At 44.9% G+C, this 24,804-nt stretch overlaps 1 protein-coding gene and 1 long non-coding RNA gene across 2 annotated transcripts in view; one reads left to right on the forward strand and one right to left on the reverse strand.

Moving 5' to 3' along the window:
- Nucleotides 1-11,767: 11,767 nt before the first annotated feature.
- The window catches only part of LOC148888052 (protocadherin-16-like), a 110,166-nt gene continuing 97,129 nt past the window's right edge, over nt 11,768-24,804 (reverse strand). Inside the window, 12 exon segments of the mRNA XM_089013639.1 lie at nt 11,768-14,524; nt 14,527-16,235; nt 16,312-16,453; nt 16,534-16,820; nt 17,380-17,510; nt 17,595-17,746; nt 18,051-18,262; nt 18,344-18,457; nt 18,537-19,403; nt 19,511-19,720; nt 20,183-20,308; nt 21,868-22,107. Of these exon segments, the coding sequence (XP_088869765.1) occupies nt 13,640-14,524; nt 14,527-16,235; nt 16,312-16,453; nt 16,534-16,820; nt 17,380-17,510; nt 17,595-17,746; nt 18,051-18,262; nt 18,344-18,457; nt 18,537-19,403; nt 19,511-19,720; nt 20,183-20,308; nt 21,868-22,107 (5,075 nt within the window). The 3' untranslated portion in view covers nt 11,768-13,639.
- LOC148888053 (uncharacterized) lies at nt 22,079-24,146 on the forward strand. Its single transcript, XR_016117151.1, has 3 exons — nt 22,079-22,216; nt 22,319-22,364; nt 23,057-24,146. It is a non-coding gene; the product is annotated as an uncharacterized LOC148888053 (long non-coding RNA).

Raw genomic sequence — 24,804 nt, forward strand, 5'->3', positions numbered from 1 at the left:
ATGTAGAGTCATTTTACATTATAAACACTTTACTACTACACTTTATTTTTTATCAAAACTGTGTGCATAGGTGAGGCACACAGTTCTCCTGCCTCAAGACAAGTGGCGTTGGTGATTACCGAGATTCCTCTTGCGCCTCCTCGGCTGCAGAATAACAGAATTAGTGAGAGTAAGCTACAGTAAACAGTTAGCAAGTTAAGTGCAACCATCCAGTCATGTTTTCGTGTTGCTTGGACTTATTTTCAGAATGGAAGATCACATGTCTAAATTTAAAGAAATAGAGAGAAAAAAATGATAGGAGTAGCACTACCTTACATTGCAGGAGTTTCTGAAAAACTGCAAAGAGTCCTTTGGCAACGCAAAATTCCTACTTATTTCAAACCGATAAACACTTTAAGGCAAAAATTTGTGCATCCAAAAGATAGGCTGCCAAATGAAAAACTAAGTAATGTAGTTTATTCAATACATTGTAAGAATGAAAATTGTAAAGAGCAGTACATTGGGGAGACTAAACAAATTCTCAAAAAAAGACTTTATAAACATCGCAGGGATAATACTATTGGGCCTTAATTGGCAGTACATATGCACCTAAAAGCTAACAACCACGCATTTGACGACAATGAGGTTATAATCTTAGCGAAAGAACATAGATGTTTTGAAAGGGGAGTAAAATAAGCGATTTTCATAAAACAACCTTCATTAAACCGGTTTGGTGGTGTGAGGTTCAATTTGGATTGTTCATTCAATAGCCTGCTTAGGCAACATAGGATTAGTAATACTGATGAGGTGATACTGGTCGAAGTGGGGCAATCAGGCCAGTCGTTAGTCAGAACGACAGGAACTATCAGTGGAGCAGCTGCAGGGAGTAGTCCTCTGCTCCCCCAACCTGAGAGCAGGGACCTATCATAGCAGAGTCCGGCACCGCCATGTCTGGACAGTAGGGATGTATATATAGGGCCTAAACTACCAGTACGACTTTAGTTTGCTGACAAAGTTTCTTGGATAAGAAGCGTAACGTCGACACCTTCAAAGAAGTACAAATGACGGCTGAAGAAACCTCTTCATTGAAAGCTACTCTGTAGAGTTCATATGTTTGTAAATCTGACTGTGATGACGTCAGTGCCTCACCAGCCATGAACCTCACCGCACGTCACTGGTTGGAAGCAAAAACTCAGAATTCTGACTTTTAACTCAGAATTCCAACATCTAACTCAGAATTCCAATTTTTAACTCAGAAATCTGATGATGGACGAAAGTCCAAGCTTTCTGACACTGCATGGCATGTTCATCTAGCCTGCAACGTTACATAACCTCATTGTCATGAATTGATTGTTTACAAAAAAAATTAATAATGAGACAAGCCACGTTTAACCACTTTTGAAACATCGCCTATTTCTGGAGCCAAATTGGCACACTAAGCTCCTCAGAGGGAAGAGCCATGGCACAAAATTCTTGTGCAGAGACCATGTTAAAACCATTACCTACCCCCACACACGCGCGCGCGCGCACACTCACACACACACACACACACACGCGCACACACACACACACACACACACACACACACACACACACACACACACACACACACACACACACACACACACACACACACATACACACACTCCTTTTAGTCATTCTGCCTTCAAGGCTGGAAAAAAAATCAACCATAGTTGTCAACGACCTCTAAGGCGCGGCAACCATTTGCGGGAACCTCGACGAGGGAGGATCCCACCTTTTATGGCTGGTGGCAGTGCGAAAAGCTGCATTTCCTGACAGCGTGTGTCAACAATCTCACACGCTCTTATCGCGAAGCAAATTTCTGTCTTGACAAGAAACACAGAATTGACAAACAATGACTTGAACAATGGCCGTTAGTGTTTTCGTTGACCCATGAGTGAACACAATTAATATGCATGAAATACATTTTGGAAAGCAGACACTGCCCCAAAAAATGGGTCTCGTATAGTACAAAAATGCCAATGACAATCAGGTGCATAACAACTTTGAACCATATCAAATATGGGCAATTGCGTTACTAACTGCATGGTGGCAATACAAACTCAACTGTCTCCATTTTCCCAATAAAAGCAAAACCTTCTCAGGGAGTCCCCGTCACTAAATCTTGAGTTGTTTATTTGGGTTTACAAGCCCACAATCCAATGACATAGTTGGATTGGATTGGATTGGATTGGATATGCCTTTATTAGTCTCACAGTGGAGAAATTTACATTTCACAGCAGCAAAGTGATGAAAGGAATGAAAGTAGAAAAACGAAATACATGAGCTGCTGGAAAGGCAGCCACTCTCGCGGCGCCGTCTTGAAGTCAAAAGAACAAAAAAAACTAAATAACAAATAATATGACAGCATAGAGACAATATGACAAAACAAAGACACAGAGAGACATGCAGGGACAAAGCAGTTTATTGTTTACAATTTGCACAGTTGCCAGGCTACAAAAGTGTATTTTCAAACTAACATGAACGGGGCATAAATAAAACATTTTCAGAGAAGTGGCTACGGTGACACAACACTTAAAGGACAACCGACACCATTTTTTTGTTTCCTAACTGACAACTAAAATACCCAAAATACGCAGGCTGATGTTTTTGGTCAAACGTAAAACACCAATAATAATGACTTAATGGTGTCCAAAACTGCCATGAATGAGCTCAAAACTGGAGAGAATAAGAAAGTCCCGCCCCCAGTTAATGATGTCTCGTCAGGATATTCCTTCGCAAACTGCCGTGCTCCAGAATCAAAACATTGGCTTCAGAGAGTTCAGATTCGGAAAGAGATCCTTTCTTGTTACTCATCCAGTTATTTCGAATTTAATCACGGGGTCAAGAAAAGCATTCGTGTTCGATTCAAAGAAAAGACTGACTGTCGGAATAATACCATAACGTTCGGTGCTTGTGTTGTGCATGTCACACTGAGGGGCATTACAATACGTACCAGGTTTGACTGTCATCAAAGCATCCTTTCGGCTACACCAGAGAGCTCGGTCCCCGTTCTAAAAAATGTAATCATCTTTGGCTTGGAAGAGCTCCATTTTACTTACTGACATGTTCAACAAAATAACTTACGAGCTGGATGATCAGCCTCGAGAGGAGTTATCCATCGCTAACTCCGGTTAGGTCCTCGTTGTCCTCCGGCTCTGGTCCGTTGGAAATGGCTGGTTTGTTCGCCGGGAATTTGTGCAAATTTACACCATCTTTATGTGTGTTACCGCAATTGGCTGCCACACAACGATTCACCATCGCGTTATTGATGTAGTTTTCTTTCTAATTTCGTGATCAACGTGGTGTTTTCAGACAAAAAAAGTACCCAAAATGCATTGTGTATCGCTTTCTCGGTCGGGGCCGTTCCCTCAGCGACGTCACTCCGGCATTGTTATCAACTCGAAAACAAGACTTCATGACTATTCAACGCTGGTTTTAAAACATAAAATATAGCTATATGCGGTGGACTTTTTGTAAAATGGGGTCAGTAGAAGTCATTTGAAGTCATTTAACAAATTATGGACGCAACATGTCCGGGGGTGTCAGTTGTCCTTTAAGGGTGATCTAGCCAAAAGGGTGGCCACGCGGGCTTCCGTCATTCTTTTTTATAGCATACGCAGTCAAGTTTTCAATCATTTTATCCCACTTACTTGGGATCGAGTCAAGCGTGACAGTAGTTTTTCAAGGGAAGTTCAGACTTCCCTCTCCCCAGCCACATCTTCCAGCTATTCCGACTGGCATCCTGAGATGGTTCCAGACCAGAATGCGGCCTCCTACCGGTGGGACGTGGTAGCAACACCTCATTAGAGAGGCATCTAGGGGGCATCCTAATTACATTCCCGACCTACTTCATTTGACCTGGATGACCAAGCTTTTCAACTTCTCTCATTTCATATCTGGGCATTTCATTCTTTTGGTAACAAGCTACAACCGGGGATTGGAAAATGGTTGATCGCGATCGATGGTTTGGGCAACCTTGGGTTAGAGTATCAAGTATAAGTCAAGGTTAACAGCCAACCGCTGAGGGTAAGACCCTCGGCTAACTCTCAGCACTTATCAGTATACTTGAAACCGTTTTGTCATCAAATCTTCCGACAAAGCGTTTCTTATCGCGCTTTTGGAAAAAATAAATAAATCGCACTGCCAGACACTCTGAGTTAATCATTTCTACTTGAATAAGCTTTATCTGTCAACCGCATCCAAGGCAAGGCCGCACAGAACTGGACTCCGAGGTTCTGAAGGAGTGTTTCATTTATTTTCTAAAAGATTGAATTTGAGCTAAACGATGTAAGATAAAGAAAATAAGCCCAGAATCAAAGATGAATGTCCGTAACATACTGAAAGCTACAAAAAGAAGAAACATCTTGAATCGTACGTCAGTGCCCTTGGAAAACGTTTGCCCATCGAAATACAAAGAGGCAGCACCTGCCATCTTTGTCGCGTCTCTGAATTCTTTTAGCGCCTCTTTTCTTGACATCTCAAAAGAAAAGTCGTCCTGGCTATATAGAATGGAATACACTTTCGAGAGAACACTCAACAAATGATTCAAGCCCTTTCTCCACGGTCAAAGGATCTCTGAACAAGACACTATTTGGAGCCGTTACACCTCTACCGGTTCAATTATTACTACTGTTCTTCCTTATTCATGTCATCCAGTACCAAGAGATATTTGAGTTGCCGCACAGAATATCCTTTATAAAAGGTCCTAGACGCAGGTTGGATTTTAGTCACTTTTGGAAATGCACTTGTGCATTTTATTAGATTTGAAAAGGACTACAGTCAACCTCTCATGATTTGCATATTATGGTGGCTGTTTTTGGAGGACCCCAAAATGCAGGGAAGAGTCATAGAGGGCAGGCTGGATTCACCTAAAGGTATTTAACAAATGAAAAATAAAAATGCAAACAGGAATATAGCAGAAAAACACGAACTCAAAGTACTCAAAATCATGTAAATAACAGGGAAGTCAAAGTAACAAAAGAAAACGCTAACAGAAAACAAAACATGATACTCACAAGAAACTCACATATTCGCAACTAGCAATGACCAAGCCGGGACAGACAGAACTCAGGGAACCAAATACAGTGATACCTCAGCTTATGAACACTTTAGCTCATGAACTTTTCACCTTACGAACATTAAATTCGCCAGAATATAATCTTGGCATCCACACTAGTTTTCGGCAGAAGAACCAAACCACACAACGCCACGGTGGCTGGCGGACTAGTTTTCATCAACAGCTTTCTTTTAGTGCAGACGTGGTTTGTTGTCGAGTGGAGTACCTTTGCTATTATGAGACCGAAAAAGACCCCACCACGGGCTAGAAGAGGACACATAAGAAAATTACAGTCGAGTAGAAGAAGAAGATCATCGAAAAACACAAATGAGGCGTGTGTTTGTGTGAGTTAGCCTCCCAGTACCAGTATGCTAAGCAGACCATTGCTATGTGTGGCTAAGGGTGTTTCTGTGTTGTCTAAGTAACGGTCTCAGGCAAAGGAAGAGGTTGGAAAACTTCTTGATTTGGATTAACGAAAAGCAGCTAGCACGGTACAGTGTGAGTGAGGGTATTATCGCAACTTCACTCAGATATCGTCAAGAGGCAACTACATCAACGACCATCACAAAGGTAAATAAAATGACTTTATCAGATAGTAGTTAATTGTTTTAATTAAAACACAATAGCACATTTATTATACATGAAATAATCAGAATCAGAATCAGAATCAGAATCAGAATCATCTTTATTGCCAAGTATGTAGAACACACAAGGAATTTGTTTCCGGTAGAACACGCTGCACTAGTATCGTTGTAAAAAAAAACTGCTAAGTGGCACTATACAGTTCCATTTTGGCTACTGTTGAAAGAGTTCAAAGAGTTAATGGCTTGGGGGAAGAAGCTGTTTAAATGTCTGCTGGATTTGGTGCGCATGGATCGGTAGCGCCTGCCTGAGGGGAGTAGCTGGAAAAGGTGGTGGGCAGGGTGCGGAGGGTCCAGTAGGATTTTCCGCGCCCTAGTTTGGATTCTTGCAGTATGCAAGTCCTCGAGAGTGGGTAGGGCGGTGCCAATGATTTTTTCCGCCGTCCTAACTGTCCGTTGAAGTCGGATTTTGTCCATTTTTGTGGCGGCCCCGAACCAAACGGTGATGGAAGAACACAGGATGGATTCGATGACAGCCGTGTAGAAATGTTGCAGCACCTCCTGTGGCAGGCCATGCTTCTTTAGCAGCCTCAGGAAGTACATTCTCTGTTGGGCCTTTTTCAGGATAGAGTTGGTGTTGACCTCCCACTTCATGTCCTGGGAGACTGTGATTCCCAGGAACTTGAAGGTCTCAACGGTTGACACCAGGGAGTTGGATAGTGTGAGGGGTAGCTGTGGTGATAGATGTTTCCTGAAGTCCACGATCATCTGAACTGTCTTGAGCGTGTTCAGCTCCAGGTTGTGACGGCTGCACCAGAGCTCCAGCTGCTCCACTTGTTGTCGGTACGCAGACTCGTCACCGTCTTTGATGAGACCGATGACCGTGGTGTCGTCTGCGAACTTTATGAATTTGACAGCTGGGTGCGTTGAGGTGCAGTCGTTTGTGTAGAGAGAGAAGAGCAATGGAGAGAGGACGCATCCCTGCGGGGCTCCAGTGCTCGTGGTTCGTGTTGTGGATGATATATTTCCCAGTCTGACCTGTTGTGTCCGTCCTGTCAGGAAGCTGAGGGTCCACTGGCAGATCGTGGGGGACACACCAAGCTGGAGAAGTTTGGGGATGAGGAGTTCTGGGATGATGGTATTGAACGCAGAGCTGTAGTCCACAAACAGGATCCTTGCGTAGGTTCCTGTGTTGTCAAGGTGGTCGAGGATGTGATGCAGTCCAATGTTGACGGCATCCTCCACAGACCTGTTTGCCCGGTAGGCAAACTGAAGAGGATCTAGCAGAGGTCCGGTGATGTTCTTTAGGTGGTTCAGCACGAGGCGTTCAAAGGACTTCATGACCACAGACGTCAGAGCGACAGGTCTATAGTCGTTCAATCCCGAGGGTGCTGGTTTCTTTGGAACTGGGACGATAGTAGACTGTTTGAAGCAGGATGGGACTTCACACTGCTCCAGGGATCTGTTGAAGATTTGTGTGAAGACCGGAGCCAGCTGGTCAGCGCAGACTCTCAGGCAGGAGGGGGACACTCTGTCAGGTCCTGCAGCTTTCTTGATCTTATAAATAAGGTATATTTTGTGTAGTTTAAAGGCTTACGTAGTGGAAAATTATTTTTTATGGGGACTGGGAATGGATTATTCTCATTTTTAATGGTTTCTTATGGGAAATAAATGTTTGGGAGACACACTTTTTTCCTTACACTTTCTGGGAACCAATTAAGTTTGTAAACTGAGGTATCACTGTACAAAGAAATTGACGAGACAATGAGAAACACCTAGACAATACTCTGCTTTACCAATTGGCTCCCTCAACACTCAAGTGTTGAGGGAGCCAATTGGTAAAGCACAAGGTGATGAGAATAGGTGTGGAAAAAAAGGACAGGAGGAATAAAAAACAAACGTAACCAGACAAACGCAACAGAACCACTAATTACTATTTTTTAAACTCTGTTGATTGTTGTTAAAAAATAAAAATAAAACAAAAAAAATGTGTGCATTTTGATGCCACCAACACGTCAAAATCTGTTTTCACACATCAAACAACTGTTTCAAGACACCATCGACGCCCTATCAAATAACAGTTTTCATTGGTTTCAAAAGTGAGTATCAAATCAAATGACATATAAACTATTTAATGTAAAATGAGTAACCAATGTAGTGTTTTGGAAAGATGGTTTCTGGTATTTTTTTCTGAGAAAAAAAAATGATGTCCATGGTCCTGGGCATTATTTTTCTTTTCTTTCAAATTTTTTTAATGCAGATTACTAAACATATTTAACAGCCTAAATATTGATTCTACAATGGTCAGAATATTAGCGATTAGAGATACACCTCGGGTTCAAAAAGCGGAATGGTTCCTGTGCTAAACCGCTTGTCTTCACCTTCAACACAACACTGCAGAGTAACTGTACAGTTTTTAAAAATACAGTAAAGTCTCTTTATATCGATATTCTCGGGAGTTAGAAAAAATGTCGATATAACCGTACTGTCGATATATCCGTCCTGCGCCGAACTGCATTAACAAAAGCCGCCAAAAGAGGGCAGCCAAGCGCCATATAAGAAACGGAGCTGGCCATGAGCTCGCCATTTCGTGCCTCTTTTTTTGGGGGGTGAGAGATGTTCCCCCAATGTTGCCTCAAAATGGCACATATAATTCTGTAATCGATTGCAAACACGTATGCTTTACTCTTCAAAACTACAGTGTATTTGAATCATATTCATAACTGGATGTGTAACAAGAAAGCATATTATCCGAATCTGAAGCCATTGTTTGGATTCACAAGCAATGCAAGTCTTGGCGTGAAGTCATTTTTATTGGTGTTTTGCATTTGAATAAAAAGTGACATCGGTTGTCCTTTAATACACAGTATGGAATGTACAGTAATTTTCAAAATCATCACACTTCAGCAGACAAAACAAGAAACATTGTTGCAAAAAACGATTGCATTCATATACAGTACAGTGGGCATGTACATAACACCACAAGGAAACTGCAACGCTTACATCTTACTGTATTATGTATGCAATTTAAAAAAGTCATCAATCTTCTTCTGCTTCCCATTTTTACCTTTTAACACAAACACTTCAATCTCGTCTGCTGCACACGAGCTAGCGTCTGAAAATGAAAATGGCTCTGCGACACGGGAGCTGGTCATGTGTCAAACTCACGTGACCAAGTCACGTGACCAAGTCGACCAATGGCGCGACCGATGCCGTGTATCGATATAAACAGCAAAATGGCCGGCGGGAGATGAAAAAGAGCACCGTAGTAACCGGATTATCGTAATAACCATGAATCGTACTAAACGGAACGAATTATACATAAAAACACTAGAAATTCGGCCGGGAAATGAATATAGTATCGTAATAAGCAGTATTATCAATATAACCGATATCGATATCACAAGACTTCACTGTAATACTATACAGTGGTACCTCGGTTCTCGAACGCCTCACTGTTCGAACAAATCGGTGTTCGAACAAAATATTCGAGATATTCTTGCTTCGGCATTCGGTGTTCGAACGCCAATACGACGCGTGAGTGCGTACGCGAGGGTGGGGTGCTGAGCGGCGCACGGGTGTATCGCTCTCTCCGTGACCAACTGTTGTCGCTTGCGGACGTGCTGCGTTTTGCTCCAGCGTTTAATATAGGTGTACGAAGAGTTTTAGCCCCTAATGATGCCTCCAAAGAAAGTAAGTGCTGCTTAAAGTGACAAAAGAAAAGTAGTGAAAAAACTGAACTTCTCCTTGTCGGTACCAAATCCACCCTCCACAAAACTAACAGTTTCTCTCTCACCATTGACAGTTCAACCGTGTCCCCCTCCCCTCAGGTCAAGAGCCTGGGTGTCATCCTCGATAGCTCACTATCTTTTCAGTCCCATATAAATAACATAACTCGGTCTGCTTATTTCCACCTCCGTAATATTAACCGTCTCCGTCCCTCGCTCACCCCTCACTCCGCTGCTATCCTTATCCACAGTCTCGTCACCTCCCGCATCGATTATTGCAACGCACTTCTCTTCGGTATCAATCAGAAATTTCTCCATAAACTCCAACTCGTCCAACATTCTTCATCACTAGAACCCCCTCCTTTCACCACATCACCCCCACATCACCCCCGTCCTCCAGCAACTCCACTGGCTACATGTTAAACATCGTATCAAATTCAAAATACTTCTGTTAAATTCAAAGCCATCCATAACCTTGCCCCTCCCTATCTTTCTGACCTGCTTCAAATCTCTGTTCCCTCTCGGTCCCTCAGATCCTCATCCTCCCTTCACCTCTATGTGCCCTCTGCCCGTCTCACCACGATGGGATGCAGAGCTTTCAGCCGCACTGCTCCCAAACTCTGGAATTCACTTCCACCCAACATCCGTAATATTGACTCCCTCCCTATTTTCAAGGCTCACCTCAAAACCAATTTGTTTAAAATTACTTTCAATGTCTAGTTCTATCTGCTATTTTATTATGTATCATTTTACTTATGGTTTTATTGTTATGTGCTTTGTTTTATTGTTTTTATTGTAAAGTGTCCTTGGGTGTCTTGAAAGGTGCTTGAAATAAAATGTATTATTATTATTATTATTATTATTATTATTATTATTATTATTATTATTATTATTATTATTATAGTGCGTACAACTATTGCATTTAAGAAAGAAATAATCGCAAAATATGAAGGAGGTGTGCGAGTGTCTGAGTGTCTGGCAAGGGAATACAGCATGGCGAAATCTACGATCAGTACGATATGAAAGAATAAGGAGGCTGTGAAATCAAGTGATGTGACTGTGGGCGTGAGAGCAAGTGTCATTGGATAGATATTTGAAGAGAAAAGAACATCCTGTAGCCGAGTCATCTGTAGCTGTCACGTTCCGAGCGAGAGTGACGACAGCTGACTCGTCGGAACGTAGTGGAATGTTTGGGATCCCAAAGCAGGCGGCAGACACGTACTAACCAAGCAGGATGTTCATTCACATATCAAAGAAAACACAGCGAGTAACAAGGCAGGGGGTGATCCGACCCGCTTACTACTCCAAAAAGCAAATGGCACACGAGGGTGCAAAATTACGCAATCGCGGAAGATTACATACATTTACGGGACGCGGGGTAAATACCTCGGGCCGGATACACTCGCGCATCGAAGGAAGAGTCCAGGTACGGTGGCGAGTTGAGGCAATCATCCGGCATTGGCGAGGTGATCGCAAACCGTAAAGATGCCCCGTGTCCGTGATTAGAGAATGACAGCGGGTGGAGAACGACCGGGAGAAGCAGCCCCCCCCCTACCCCGCTGTCAACTCGCAAGTGACAGGAGCAAAGAGGTGGTTTCGGTGTTCGAAAAAAATCGCTTTTCGAACAGGGTCCTGGAACGAATTATGGTCGAGAACCGAGGTACCACTGTATTATCAAAACAATACAGATTTGCATCCCCTGTGGCTGTGTGGGGGGGAGGGGGGGGGGAGTAGCGGGATTAGCAATCACAGTTGGGATCTTCCATTCGTGACAGCCCTGACATCTCCATAGGCTCATGATGGAAAAAACATGGACTCTCCTCGCATGGAATGGGAGCGGCCGCCTCTTGTGCATGCGCTCCGTTTGGACGGCCAAATGACAGATCGCGTTTGGTTTATGGGGAGTCTTTAATTTGAGCTTTGACTAATGGCCCGACTCGCCCTCTTTTGCTCGTATCTTCCGAGCACTGTTTTGTAAATAGTGAGCCCAGAATAATACGTTTATTGTGTATAGTAGATGCCCATAAACAGACGACACAAAAATAGGACTGGTCCACTTTTGTTTTTCCAGGTTGCAATGAGGAGTAGTCCTTGGTGATATTTATGTCAATTTAGCTAGATAGCTAGTAGGACAGATGGATATTTAGGTAACTAGCTAGCTAAATATATACAAATCAATATAGGTAGCCTACTAGCAAGACAGATGTCTGTCTAGCTAGATCGCTAGCTGTGTTTGTCTAGCTAGCTCACTAGCTGTATAGGTCTAGCTAGCCCCCTAGAAAGGTACAGTAGATAGCTAGTCATATATTGGGCATTATTGTTTGTGAAAAGCACGTCTATCCAAAATGTGAATACATATTTTATGATCATGCAAAATTTAAGACACAAGACTGACCAAATTCACATAAAATTTCTTTAATCAGGCACTTAACACGTTCCTCCAGAAGTGAGACAGGTCCATACAAAAAAAAGTCATTAGGTACCTTTAGTCGATTAGAGGATAAATCTAGTCATATTCACTAGCCATGATTATTGATCATAATTTACATACAACCTCTGAAGCTCAAGAGGTATTCCAACACAATAAATAATAAAATACTCCAGAATACCATGCATGCTATTTAAAGTCTTGAAGAATAAAACGCTGGTGAAGATGGCAAAGTAAATAAAATAATTGCAGGGATGAAATAATTCTTGACTTTGGGAAGCTTTATGGATTATTTAAAGGACAACCGATGCCTCCAGACATGTTGTGTCCATAATTTGTAAAATCACTTCAAATGACTTCTACTGAGCGTATTTTATAAAGATTCCGTTTACGTTTTAAAACTTGCGCTGAATATTCAGGAAGTCTTGTTTTTCAGGTGGCGACGATTCCTGTCGTGACGTCACGTCAGGAACGCCCCTGGCCGAGAAAGCGACACACAATGGGGTACTATATTTGGTCTGAAAACTTCGTGTTGATCCGTGTTGATGGCGAAATTAGAAGAAAAACACACATAACGCGATGGTGAATCGTTGTGTGTTGCACCAAGACTACTATTTGATAATAGTTGACACAAATTCCCAGCAGACAAATCAGCACATTTCCAACGGAGCTTGGGCCCCATCTTGTGCATTTTGTGGGATGCTACATCGGCTTTCCTCTTCAGAACTATTTGAATCATATTCGTAAATGGATGAGAAAGCATCTTCTCCGAATCTGAAGCCCTTGTTTTGATTCTAGAGCAAGGCAAGAGGTCCTGGTGTGACATCACGAACAAGGGGGCGGGACCTTCTGAAACTCGCCATCTTCAAGGTCATTTTGAAGTAGTTTTGGGACACTTTAACTCATTTTTATTGGTGTTTTGCATTTGACTAAAAATATCAGCCTGCATGTTTTGAGTATTTTAGATGCGATAAAACGTTTTTCTGCTGTCTATAGGAAACAAAAAAAAATGGTGTCGGTTGTCCTTTAAATGTTGGGCAACCGTTTGGCGAATTATGGTAAAGGATAAAACATTCTCTGTTGTTCGATCTTTCAGTGAAGGTCTTCATTTGCTGTCATTTGAAAATGAACACAAACATGGGATGAAATATATATATATTTTTAAAGCTTACCAATTCTTTGGAGCTTAGGTTGCATAATGTTAAAAAAACTCCCTTTCATGAAATCACCTTCTGAAGATCTTTCAGAACAAGCGGGAAGGCCAGCTCCTGTATGATAAATTGAAGGGCCTAAAAAACAAATTTTGTCAGCGCATCACATTCACAATTCTCTTCCTTTGTGGCGAACAAGCAAACATGTCAAGGTCAAAACCAAATTTCAATAATCTGAAGTCTGGAAGAAAAAGAACACACTTTGAAAGTTACATTACAAACAAGGATAAAGTACAAGCTACAAATATAGAAACAAGAGGGTGTTTTTTTCAATAACCCTGGGAGACTTGAATTGCCGCATTCTTGTCATATTCTTGTGAGAAAACCATATGCAAGTATAAAAATATAAACAATATCTGTTCTACAAAATACTGACATCATGTTTGAACCCCGTCCCCCTGTTTGAATGTACAAATCAACATGGATCCAGGGGAGAATAAAGTTCGAGATCAGAACATAGTACATTGTGGCCCAAAGTCCATTGTGGCCATTTCAGTTTGTCTTCCACCACGTGCCAGCAGGCAGCATTCAGCAAAAGCACGAACAGGAAGTGATCCACTGCGAGACTAATAAAGGCAAATCCAAATCCAAGGCAGTATGGAATTCTGCGGTTTCATATCGTCTCTAAAAGTTCAGATCCTCAGTTCGGCCTCATCAATGTGCTCAAGATTGTGTTCTGTGGTGCTGATGATGGATGCTGAAGGGCCTTGGGAGATGCTAAAGGGCGTGATGGCCGGAGAGCGCGCCGACAGCGGCGACAGGGATGGGGAAAAACTCGGGGACATGGTCACCGAGCAGATGGATCCCTCACTGCTAAGGGGAGACCTTCGGAAAGTTGACAGGTGAGGGAAGGTCATCCCCACTGCGGGCTTGGGCGGGACAGTTTTGGCATTGGGATGCGCCACAGAGGTGATAAGCGGGGGCGGATCGATCCTAGACTCCGTTTTGCTCTTGCGGTGGAAGGAGCGACGAGGATGAGGGGGAGCCGTTTCGTCTTTCAAACGTGCTATTTCGGTGAAAACGCTGGCTAAAGGTTGAAACTGGGGGCACCAGTTGAGCAGGTAGTCCCAGTTGTAGCTGCCCCTCAGTTCCTCATCGCTGGCTACGATGGCGGTTAAGGAGCCATCCACGGGCGGCTTTCCGTCCTCGGGAAATATATAGTCCTTATGGTGGGAGGCACTGAGACTCCGCCCCATGCCCACGTACCCACCCCCCTCGTCTCGGTAGATCGGCACCTGCCCAGTGAGCAAAGTGCTATTTAGGCTGCCTATTTTCTTCCCTTTGAACCAATCGACAGAGGGCTCACAAGACACATCTGACAACTGGTCCGCGTCTTGCTGGATCCCGGAGTCGGGACCCCGGGCAGAGATGCGTTCTTGCATCGAGGAGGAAATGCTGGACACGCGAGGGTACTCGTTGATCATCCTGATCTCGTCGTCTTCCACCGCCTCGGCTTCTGCGGAGCCACGGCCGCTGGAATGGGAAGGGTCCAAGGATCCCCCGCGAGTGTATGGACCCCGCTGCTGCTGCTGCTGCTCTGATCAGCGGCATACCCGGGAAGAGCCTGGTGGTAAATAATCTCATTTGCGGCTAATTTTGTCTCGTCAAACTTGTGCAGCATGGTGGCGGACGCCTTGTTTCGTCTGTGTCTTTTTTGTTCTTTCCTCCGGCGCCTCAATTTAACAAAAAAGAGCGCCACGGCAATGATGCAGAGGATGACGATCGTCCCAAGAGACACGGCGATGACACTAACGAGCAACACGTTCATGTCGGAGGTGAGGCCGAAAGATGTGTGGCTGACGTCGACGGTCACTTTGGCGGTCGCTGTGCGTGAAATCTCCAGAGGGCTATGGGCCATCAGGTCTAGCGTCATGAGGTGTGCTTCTCTTTTGGACCGACTCATGTGTCTGCTGTAGCTGTCCATTTTTAGTGAGATGGCGCCGGTTGATTGATTGACTTCAAAATAAGGGGAACTGCCCGACAGCGAGTACAAAACTATGCCGTCCAGACCTCCATCTTCATCTCTGGCTTGTACCTTACCAATGACCTGACCCTTCTTGGCGTCTTCGGGCACTTTAAATGAGAACTCAGAGGAGGTGAAAACAGGATCGTATTCATCTTCCCCAGAGACATAGATCTGTACCATGACGGTAGCGGAATAGTTGCCGGCATCGATAGCTGCGACCATAAAATTAAAGGAGTTCACTTTCTCAAAGTCAAAAGCGGAACGGGTGCGCACTTCTCCTGATGTTTGGTTAATGAAGAAGGCTTCTGTACCATCGTGAGAACCCCCCAGCATTTGGTAGCGCAACTTTCCAAAGATCCCTCTGTCACGGTCGATGGCGTGCAACGTGGTCACAAAGGCATTTTGGGGCTGATTCTCCCTGATGCTTGCGGTGATGTGAGCGAGTGGAAAGAAGGGCCAGTGATTGTTGATATCCTTCATGTCGATGCTGACTGGAGCAAAGGCGTAGTGTCCCGAGCCATCCGTCGCTTGGACGACAATCGTGTGGGACAACTGGCTCTCAGTGTCCAGTGGTCGCATGAGCTTCAAGGCTCCGGTCCAGCGGTCAACCTGGAAAAGGCCCGACTTGTCTCCCGAGCTTATGGAGTAGTCCACCTCCCCATTGGGAGCGGAGTCCGGATCACAGGCTGAGAGATGCAACACCTCTGTTCCCGCTGTGGCGCTTTCGCTCAGCACCGCGTTGTACTCTCCTCGGGTGAAAGCCGGAGGGTTGTCGTTGACGTCCGTAATGGTGATGAGGATCGGCACAGAGGAGCTGCGCTGGGGGATCCCACGATCTGATACCACGACGGTCAGGTTATAACTTGGCACCGTTTCGAAATCCAGCTCTTCCACCAGGATCAGGCTTCCGACCGTGTGGAATCCTCTACCTTCCAAGAAGCGGACGCTGCTCTCAATCTGGAAGGCGTTCCCAGAGTTGCCACTGGCGATGGCGAAATCAAAACCGCTGTTGTCACGTGACAGGTCTCCATCTGCTGCCTCTAAGCTCAGAACCGTGGAGCCAGGAAGCTCGTCTTCAGACACGGAAGCGCTGTACTCAGACTGAAGGAAGACAGGGTCATTGTCGTTGATATCGGACACTTGGACTTGGATGGTAGCGATGGATGAGAGCGTTGGAGCACCCTGGTCTCGTGCCTCAACGATGACGAGGATGGAAGGATTTTCAAAGTCCAATTCCGTTTTTTGGTTGACAAACAAAGTGCCTGGGAGGAGGCCCCAAAAAAATGTTACATTTGTACTTTCAAGGAGTTTGCGAAATATCGAGCAGAGGATTGTTACCATTGCTTGGGTCAATGAAGAAGACACCCCTTGTGGATGACACGACTCGGTAAGTGATCTTGCCGTTGTCCCCGGAGTCTGAATCAGTGGCTGTTACGGTGATGAGAGCACTGCCTTCTGGGAGGTGCTCCGATACCATCACCTGGCGGATGGAAAGCAATGGTTGTATACATTTCTATCAATCATGTTACCGCAAAGACAACTGCATGGTCGCAGCCATACCTGATATAAATCCTGGGCAAAGACAGGTGCATTGTCGTTCACATCGTCCACTACAACGGTCAAATTGGCTTCACTGTGATGTTCCGAGTCAGACGATCGGATGGTCAAAGTGTACCACGTTCTCTCCTCATAGTCCAACGCTTTTGTCAGAGACACACCACCTCCGTAGCGGTGGATTCCAAAGGTTCCCTGGCTGTCGCCATCCAGGTGGAGCGCGTAGGAAAGGGCCGGGCCGGAATCCACGTCGTTTCCAGTCACTTGACTGATAACTGTGCCTATCAGGGTGTCTGGAAATGAGACACGAGCATATTTTGGGATAATCAGCGAGGGCCAACTATTAAAACTGTTTAGGCTATGTGGAGGCCTTCTACGGGTAGACTATATTTTGTTCACTTCCATCTACCCTCTCCGCCAGCTGGTAATTACACTTGAGAAAGCCTTTCTAGTGCACTTTTTGCAGTTGTGCCATGTTGCTCGCGCTAGTCATTCCTACTTATTAGCCTCTGGAACATAGTCAGGGCGGACAGTTTTCTTGTCCGAGGAACCAATTCCATCCATTCATTTTCAATTCACCGCTTATTCTTGGTCAAGATAGAGAAGGGAGGTGAGGCCTATCCCAGAAGAAGGACCCCGCCCTGCACCGGTTGGCAGCCCAAGAGCAATATTGAATAGGACATTGACCAGCAATCTAACAGCTGTGTGAACCACTACACTCAACGCGAAACCTGGTGAAAGGTTTAAAGCCCTAATTATTTAAAGCCCTCAATTAGATGTGAAGATGATATGTAAATAAACATTGGGGCTTTCTCACATCACTGGTGGAAAAAATGTAGCTGGTCCACTTACCCTCAGGCACTCGGATTTGCCGAGGCAGCGGAATCATGGGCCGGTTGTCATTCAGATCAATGATGATGACTGTCAGAGTGGCAGAGCCAGCCAGTCGTGGGGTCCCACGGTCGGTGGCAGTGATTGTGAGCCTGGTTCAACAAAAAGATCCTTTTCTTCAGCCTCGACTTGAACAATCGCGTTAGATCATTTCAGAAACTCAAACAAAGACCGACTTTGTTTGCATCCAAATCTCTCTGTCCATGATGGCTGTGGTGCTGATGCTGCCAGTCAGTGGGTCAATCTTGAACAGATTGCTCATAGATGACGGCCGAATGGAATATGTCACCTGGCCATTTTGACCCTGGTCCAGGTCGTTTGCTGCAACCTGCAAGATTGAATGAAACGAAAAAAAATATGCCGGTTCAGCGTAACTTGATGCGGTGAGAAATATTGCCAAAAGGAGTCCAAATGAAATAAAATGGGCTCTGTGGACCTGCTTCCAAGGCACAACTGATTGAATACATTTGGCGGGAGTGCCGAGAATATATCTACTCATGACTCCGTCTCCGTGAAACTATCCAGGCTGCTCAAGTGCGAAGAGTGGTTTAATTCGGGTCCATAACTTCACACTCCACAACAGCCAACCACAATAAACTTGGGTAAGGGTGGGGAATTTCATCACACTGCACCTGGATAATGGGAAAATCGTGACCCTGCGCTTCTCTGATATAGGTGACATAGTTCTGTAGCTGGAAGCGAGGCAAATTGTCATTGACGTCCTGCAGGATTAAATTAACCGCCATGTAGGAACTGGAGGATGTCGTCTCGGCTTTCACCACGAGGCGGAGTTTGGGGGTCTCCTCGTAGTCTATCCCTTCGGATTTCTGGACCCGTATTTCACCTGATTTGCGGAAAGAAAAGAACGACGTAAGGCGACATTGGCCACTTTTTGGGAGCATCTGCTGCCATTTTATCCACTCACCAGTAATGATGTTTATTCCAAACGATTGCAAGCTGTTTCCGCTGAAAAGACTGTAGCTGACGCCACTTTGGGAGCCATCTGGGTACTGGGCTTGGGCCTGGGTTACCACTGTGCCTACAACATGAAAAGCATCCCACTTTTAAAGTACAGTTTGACTTGGAAACAAATGTCTATTATCTTTCATCTCCCCAACCTTTGGCAGCATTCTCCTGCAGGCTGACGTCACGGACCGTGCGGGAGAAGCGAATCCCTCTGTATATCTGCTCCTTGATATAAACAACAACCACCCCTAGGGAGGATTGAGCTGGGTTACCCTGATCCATAGCCTGGATGATCAAAGTCCTTTGGCTTTGGGTCAGCGTCTGCAGCTTTTCAGTGGCTTGAATGGCTCCCGTCAGCGAGTTGATGGCAAAGCCCCTCACGGAGTTGGCGAAGCGATAAAAGACGGAGCCGTTGGCCCCAAAGTCCTTGTCCTCGGCTCTCATTGTGGCCAGCACTCTTTGGCTCGACAGGCCGCTGGCAGAAATATTCAAAATAAGCGGGTCCTGAATGAAGAAAGGGGCGTTGTCGTTGACGTCCTGAATGTGGACGGTGACCCAAGCCGTGGTGTTGCGAGGGTTGGAAGGTGACGAGTCAGCTGCGCACACCTCAAAGGTGTAAGAAGCGGTCCGTTCTCGATCGAGAAGCGCCGCTGTGATGATGCGGCCCGTGTTCTGATGGATGATGAACATGCTCTCGGAGCCCCGGCTCAGGAAGTACACCACCTGGCTGTTGGGACCCTCGTCTAGATCAGTGGCTTTCACGTCCAAAACTAAAGAACCAATTGGCACATCTTCTGACACGTCTGCCGTATAGCCGTTGCTGCTAAACTGTGGGCTGTGGTCGTTCATGTCCATGACGATCACCTCCACGGTGGCGCTGCTGCTGCGCGGCGGGTTACCCTGATCCTGGGCGGCCACCATAAGCGTGTATCTCACTCTCTTTTCCCGATCCAGAGGGTGGGAGGTGGACAGTGCACCAGACTGTCTGTCCAAGTGGAAATCACCCACAGGGTCTCCAGCTGCAACGACAGCAAAGTCAATACAGTATTTAGATAATCTTGTGTGGCCACATTTGGTGAATCGTGATATGGAGGGGGGGCATTTTATAAGGGCATCCCATACCCACCTGTAATTGTGTAGTTTATTTCCCCGGCTTCCCCCACATCCCAGTCAGCGGCTCGCAGTGTGAAGAGGAGGTGAGGTTCCATGTTCTCCGGCACCTCGATGGCGTAGTACTGGCGTCCAAAGATGGGGGCGTTGTCGTTGTCATCCAGCACACGGATATTCACGGTGGCTTTGGCGTAGTTTGCGGGAAGGCCTCCGTCCTTTGCATAAACTGAGGCAAAAATGACCATACGGTTGAGTGTACTGTATGTAATTGACCGTAAATGGTCAGGCTACCGAAAACGAGAGATTTTAAAAAAGGTCAACACGGTTGCGCGTCGACGTGTCACTCAGAGTGATTTGAAAGATTAAGAGTCTGCTGGTATCTGATGGCTCCAAAGTATTTTTTGTTCTGAATACTCTTTGGTGATTCTGCTGCCTTTGATCATCTCCTTTAAGGAGACATATTGTGCTTTTTACAGACCACAAAGAATGATTGACACTCGCATTTGTATTTATGGACAATTTAGAGAATTGAATGAAGACATCAGAGATTCCATCTCGAACCACAAACCTTTCATGCTATGCTAACCATGAGCACATTGTACAGTCATATATTTTTTGGCCATCATATTTGTTTTCCAATGTTAATTTCCCTTAATGGATATTTAAAAAAATACATAGCAGGTCATACCTGTAACGGTGTAGTACTCCTGCAGTTCCCTGTCAAGCGACTGAGTGGTGGTGATGACGCCAGTTGCGGGATTGATCGTAAAACTTTCCACCAAGACGCCACCATACGTCACCATCCCATTAGATCCTAATGGAGAAACATATATATCCATTTTATTTAAGTATAATTATAAATTCTTTGTATTTCCGTCCTTTATTTGTTTGTTATGGGCTGCCAAAGTAACTGAGCAACGAGGCTTCTCCAGGTGCGTGCGAGAGCTCAATGGCGTCTGGCAGAAAATGTGCCTTGTTTACTTCTGTCATCGCATTTGGATTGAAAGTTTACAAGGCTTTAATCGTTTATTTTCTTCAGAGTCACGCCACGTGGAAATGCAAAAAGAAAGCAAACGAAAACGATGTTTGTTGGACTTGAAGTAAGCAATTGTGAGAGTGATGCGGTTTTCAACAATCCAATTTTGTTGTCATCATACGATAATTCATATCATGCCGTGCTCACAATTCGCACTTGGTCAAATGTTGATTGTGAGACAAAATGCCTTGGAAAACTGGGATTGATTTTGGCTCCTGGGGGCGATCGATAGGACACGTTTTACATCATCCTTAGTGCCATACCTTAGGAAGATCAGCGTATATTTTATATTTCTGTGTGTGTGCGTGTGTATAAATCAGGGGTCAGGAACCTATGGCTCGCGAGCCATATATGGCAATTTTGATGATTGCATTTGGCTCACAGATAAAATTAAATACACATTCTCACTTTTTCGCTGTTCATTTCCTGTTTGGGCTGCAGTGGTCGGAAAGCGCAATTTTGATTGGATGATACTAACCGCGGTGGCAGTTCATGTTGAAACAGGTAAAACCCTTTTAAATAGTATCCCACACTTCAGGTTGAATGGACCGAAGGATTTGCATTTGTGGAGAAAAAAGGTTCTGATTCTAATTTGCAATGAAACAAGACCATCAATAAAGTAGTCAAATGTCAGTGGCACTTTGACAAGCCCCATGCTAACGTTAGCATCAATATATTTCTGCGAGAGACAGCAGAAAGCAAGTGCGGAAGCTAATAAGCAGTGTGCAGGCTAGCTAGCAGTAACTTCGCGGATGGACCCGGCAAGTTGACTTTCATTCCGATCGTTTGGCTGGATTTTTACCAATCATGAGGAACGGAAAACCATTCATGTTCATGGTGAGTCCTATCACAGTTATTTTAAATAATACATTCTGACATTTTGTTGAAAAGTGGCTGTGCGTGTGTGTGTGTGGGGGGGGGGGGGTCGTGCGTGTGTTTGTGTGCGTGTGTGTGTGTGTGTGTGTGTGTGTGTGTGGCTCTCACTAAAAAACATTTCTAAATATTTTACTTTTATGGCTCTCTTAGTCAAAAACGTTCCCGACCCTTGGTATAAATTAATATAGGTGGCCCAGTTGAAGACTCATGAGCTCTTCCGCCTCGCAGTACAGAGGCCACGGGTTTGATTCCACCTGGAATGTTGCCTTTAATTTGAATAAGCTGCTAATACAACATGAGGTTAAACCTCAGTAAAAATACTTTTAAATTGGGGTAACAACGTAAGGTTAAGATTTCATCGCACTTATTTTGACCTGGCTCAAGTTTATTCCATGACATAACCTTGAAACAGAGGGAGACAATTGACTGCTTATTCCTTTATTATAGTCATGCTGTGTCACCTTGGTCAAGGTCGATGGCCGACATTTTCAACACGGAAGTTCCTTGCGGTTGGTTCTCCAAGATCTGGGCCTCATAATGGCTCGCCTCGAAGCGGGGTACTTGGTCGTTGACGTCGACCACGAAGACGCGTAGCAGCTGAGTGGACGTGCGGCACGGTGTGCCGTGATCCACAGCCACCACTGTCAGGTTGAAGACCTCCTGGTCTTCACGGTCCAGTGGTTTGAAGATAGACAAAGAACCTGTGGGGAGCCAATCAGGGATGATTAGTCTGGTCTCTACTGAATTCCATTCATCGATGGACCAAGCACTCGTTGTGAAAATTGGCACTTAACTCCTTGTTAGACAACTGTGAGTTCGGTTCTTGGAACATTGAGCAGTTCCACAAGTGCCTTCAAAAGTTCTCAGGAAGTCAAAATAATTTTACATGCAAAAATCTCTGATGCATTTCAGGTTGCCTCTGAAATTTCATCCAAGGACCGAAGATCTCGAAACTTTGGTGAGTCTTTCCACGGGATGACCATGAAAACATGCTGGAATCATCAGAGGCCATAAAACATGAAGCTCGCTCTCCAACCAGTCGTGCGAAAAGTTGCGGTGTGAGGGCCAGATAACACACACGCAGAGTTTTTGCCTACCTGCCGCTGCACTAACAGCTTGTACGAGTCTGGCCGAAATTTACAAGATTTTCCACAGTATCTCACCATGGCCGTCAGGGGAGGCAGCCGTAAACACACGCTCGATAGAGACACGCAACATCAAGGCCCGCTGTGCTCTGTGGAAATGAAAGGGGCATTGCACTCCTCCTTTTAGATCGATTCCTTCTCAAATTTGTGCGTAAAATTGCAACGTGAACGCAAGAGAAAACCAACGCCAGTTTGATTTGAAGCCGCTCTCAAGGGAATTTTTGCCCTGGAGCTTTTAATCTGGTCCGAGGTGCTGCTTTGATTTTTTTTTTTCTTGTACTCACTCCGTGATCCAGCTCAATCCGCGATCGCTCATAGCAAATGCGAAAGTTTAAAGAAAAAAAGAAAAAAGAAAGAAACAAAGACTCAAAAATAAACTGCACATCAATAAGTATATATATATATATATATATATATATATATATATATATATATATATATATATATATATATATATATATATATATATATATATATCACATCCTCGACCACCTTGACAACACAGGAACCTACGCAAGGATCCTGTTTGTGGACTACAGCTCTGCGTTCAATACCATCATCCCAGAACTCCTCATCCCCAAACTTCTCCAGCTTGGTGTGCCCCCCACGATCTGCCAGTGGACCCTCAGCTTCCTGACAGGACGGACACAACAGGTCAGACTGGGAAATATATCATCCACAACACGAACCACGAGCACTGGAGCCCCGCAGGGATGCGTCCTCTCTCCATTGCTCTTCTCTCTCTACACAAACGACTGCACCTCAACGCACCCAGCTGTCAAATTCATAAAGTTCGCAGACGACACCACGGTCATCGGTCTCATCAAAGACGGCGACGAGTCTGCGTACCGACAACAAGTGGAGCAGCTGGAGCTCTGGTGCAGCCGTCACAACCTGGAGCTGAACACGCTCAAGACAGTTGAGATGATCGTGGACTTCAGGAAACATCCATCACCACAGCTACCCCTCACACTATCCAACTGCCTGGTGTCAACCGTTGAGACCTTCAAGTTCCTGGGAATCACAGTCTCCCAGGACATGAAGTGGGAGGTCAACACCAACTCTATCCTGAAAAAGGCCCAACAGAGAATGTACTTCCTGAGGCTGCTAAAGAAGCATGGCCTGCCACAGGAGGTGCTGCAACATTTCTACACGGCTGTCATCGAATCCATCCTGTGTTCTTCCATCACCGTTTGGTTCGGGGCCGCCACAAAAATGGACAAAATCCGACTTCAACGGACAGTTAGGACGGCGGAAAAAATCATTGGCACCGCCCTACCCACTCTCGAGGACTTGCACACTGCAAGAATCCAAACTAGGGCGCGGAAAATCCTACTGGACCCTCCGCACCCTGCCCACCACCTTTTCCAGCTACTCCCCTCAGGCAGGCGCTACCGATCCATGCTCACCAAATCCAGCAGACATTTAAACAGCTTCTTCCCCCAAGCCATTAACTCTTTGAACTCTTTCAACAGTAGCCAAAATGGAACTGTATAGTGCCACTTAGCAGTTTTTTTTGACAACGATACTAGTGCAGCGTGTTCTACCGGAAACAAATTCCTTGTGTGTTCTACATACTTGGCAATAAAGATGATTCTGATTCTGATCTGATTCTGATATATATATATATCAAGAGTATATCGTATATTAATATAGTATATAGTATATAGTAATATAGTATAGTAGAGTATAGTATAGTATAGTATAGTATAGTATAGTATAGTATAGTATAGTATAGTATAGTGTATATAGTATAAGTGTATATAGTACATATAGTGTATAAGTATATATATAGTATATGTAGTGGACCCCATTTATACAGGCACCCCTCCGCCCCATCACAGGTAAAAGCTAAAAGAAGACGAAGTGTATCTGAACAACAATAGCAACAAAATAATGCAACCATAATGTGCGTATAATTGTTTCTATTTGTGTGTGTGTGTGTGTGTGTGTGTGTGTGTGTGTGTGTGTGTGTGTGTGTGTGTGTGTGTGTGTGTGTGTGTGTGTGTGTGTGTGTGTGTGTGTGCGTGTGTGTGTGCGTGTCTTTAAGAGGCGGGGCCAGACATGTTTCTTCGACGCCACAACAAAGCTCACGGGACTAAACAGCCCGAGGTCGGCATTTTGACTGAGCAATGCAGTCTCACGCCAGCGCGCCGTCACACACAAACACGTGCGCAGGCATCAATATGTGTAGCCCCCCCTCCCCCAATGCCCCACACTCCTCTAATGGTTCCCAGAAGCCCGAGCAGGAGG

The sequence above is a fragment of the Hippocampus bargibanti genome, linkage group LG14 (genome assembly GCF_051943395.1).
Source record: "Hippocampus bargibanti isolate YZ-2025 linkage group LG14, ASM5194339v1, whole genome shotgun sequence".
Lineage (NCBI taxonomy): Eukaryota > Metazoa > Chordata > Actinopteri > Syngnathiformes > Syngnathidae > Hippocampus > Hippocampus bargibanti.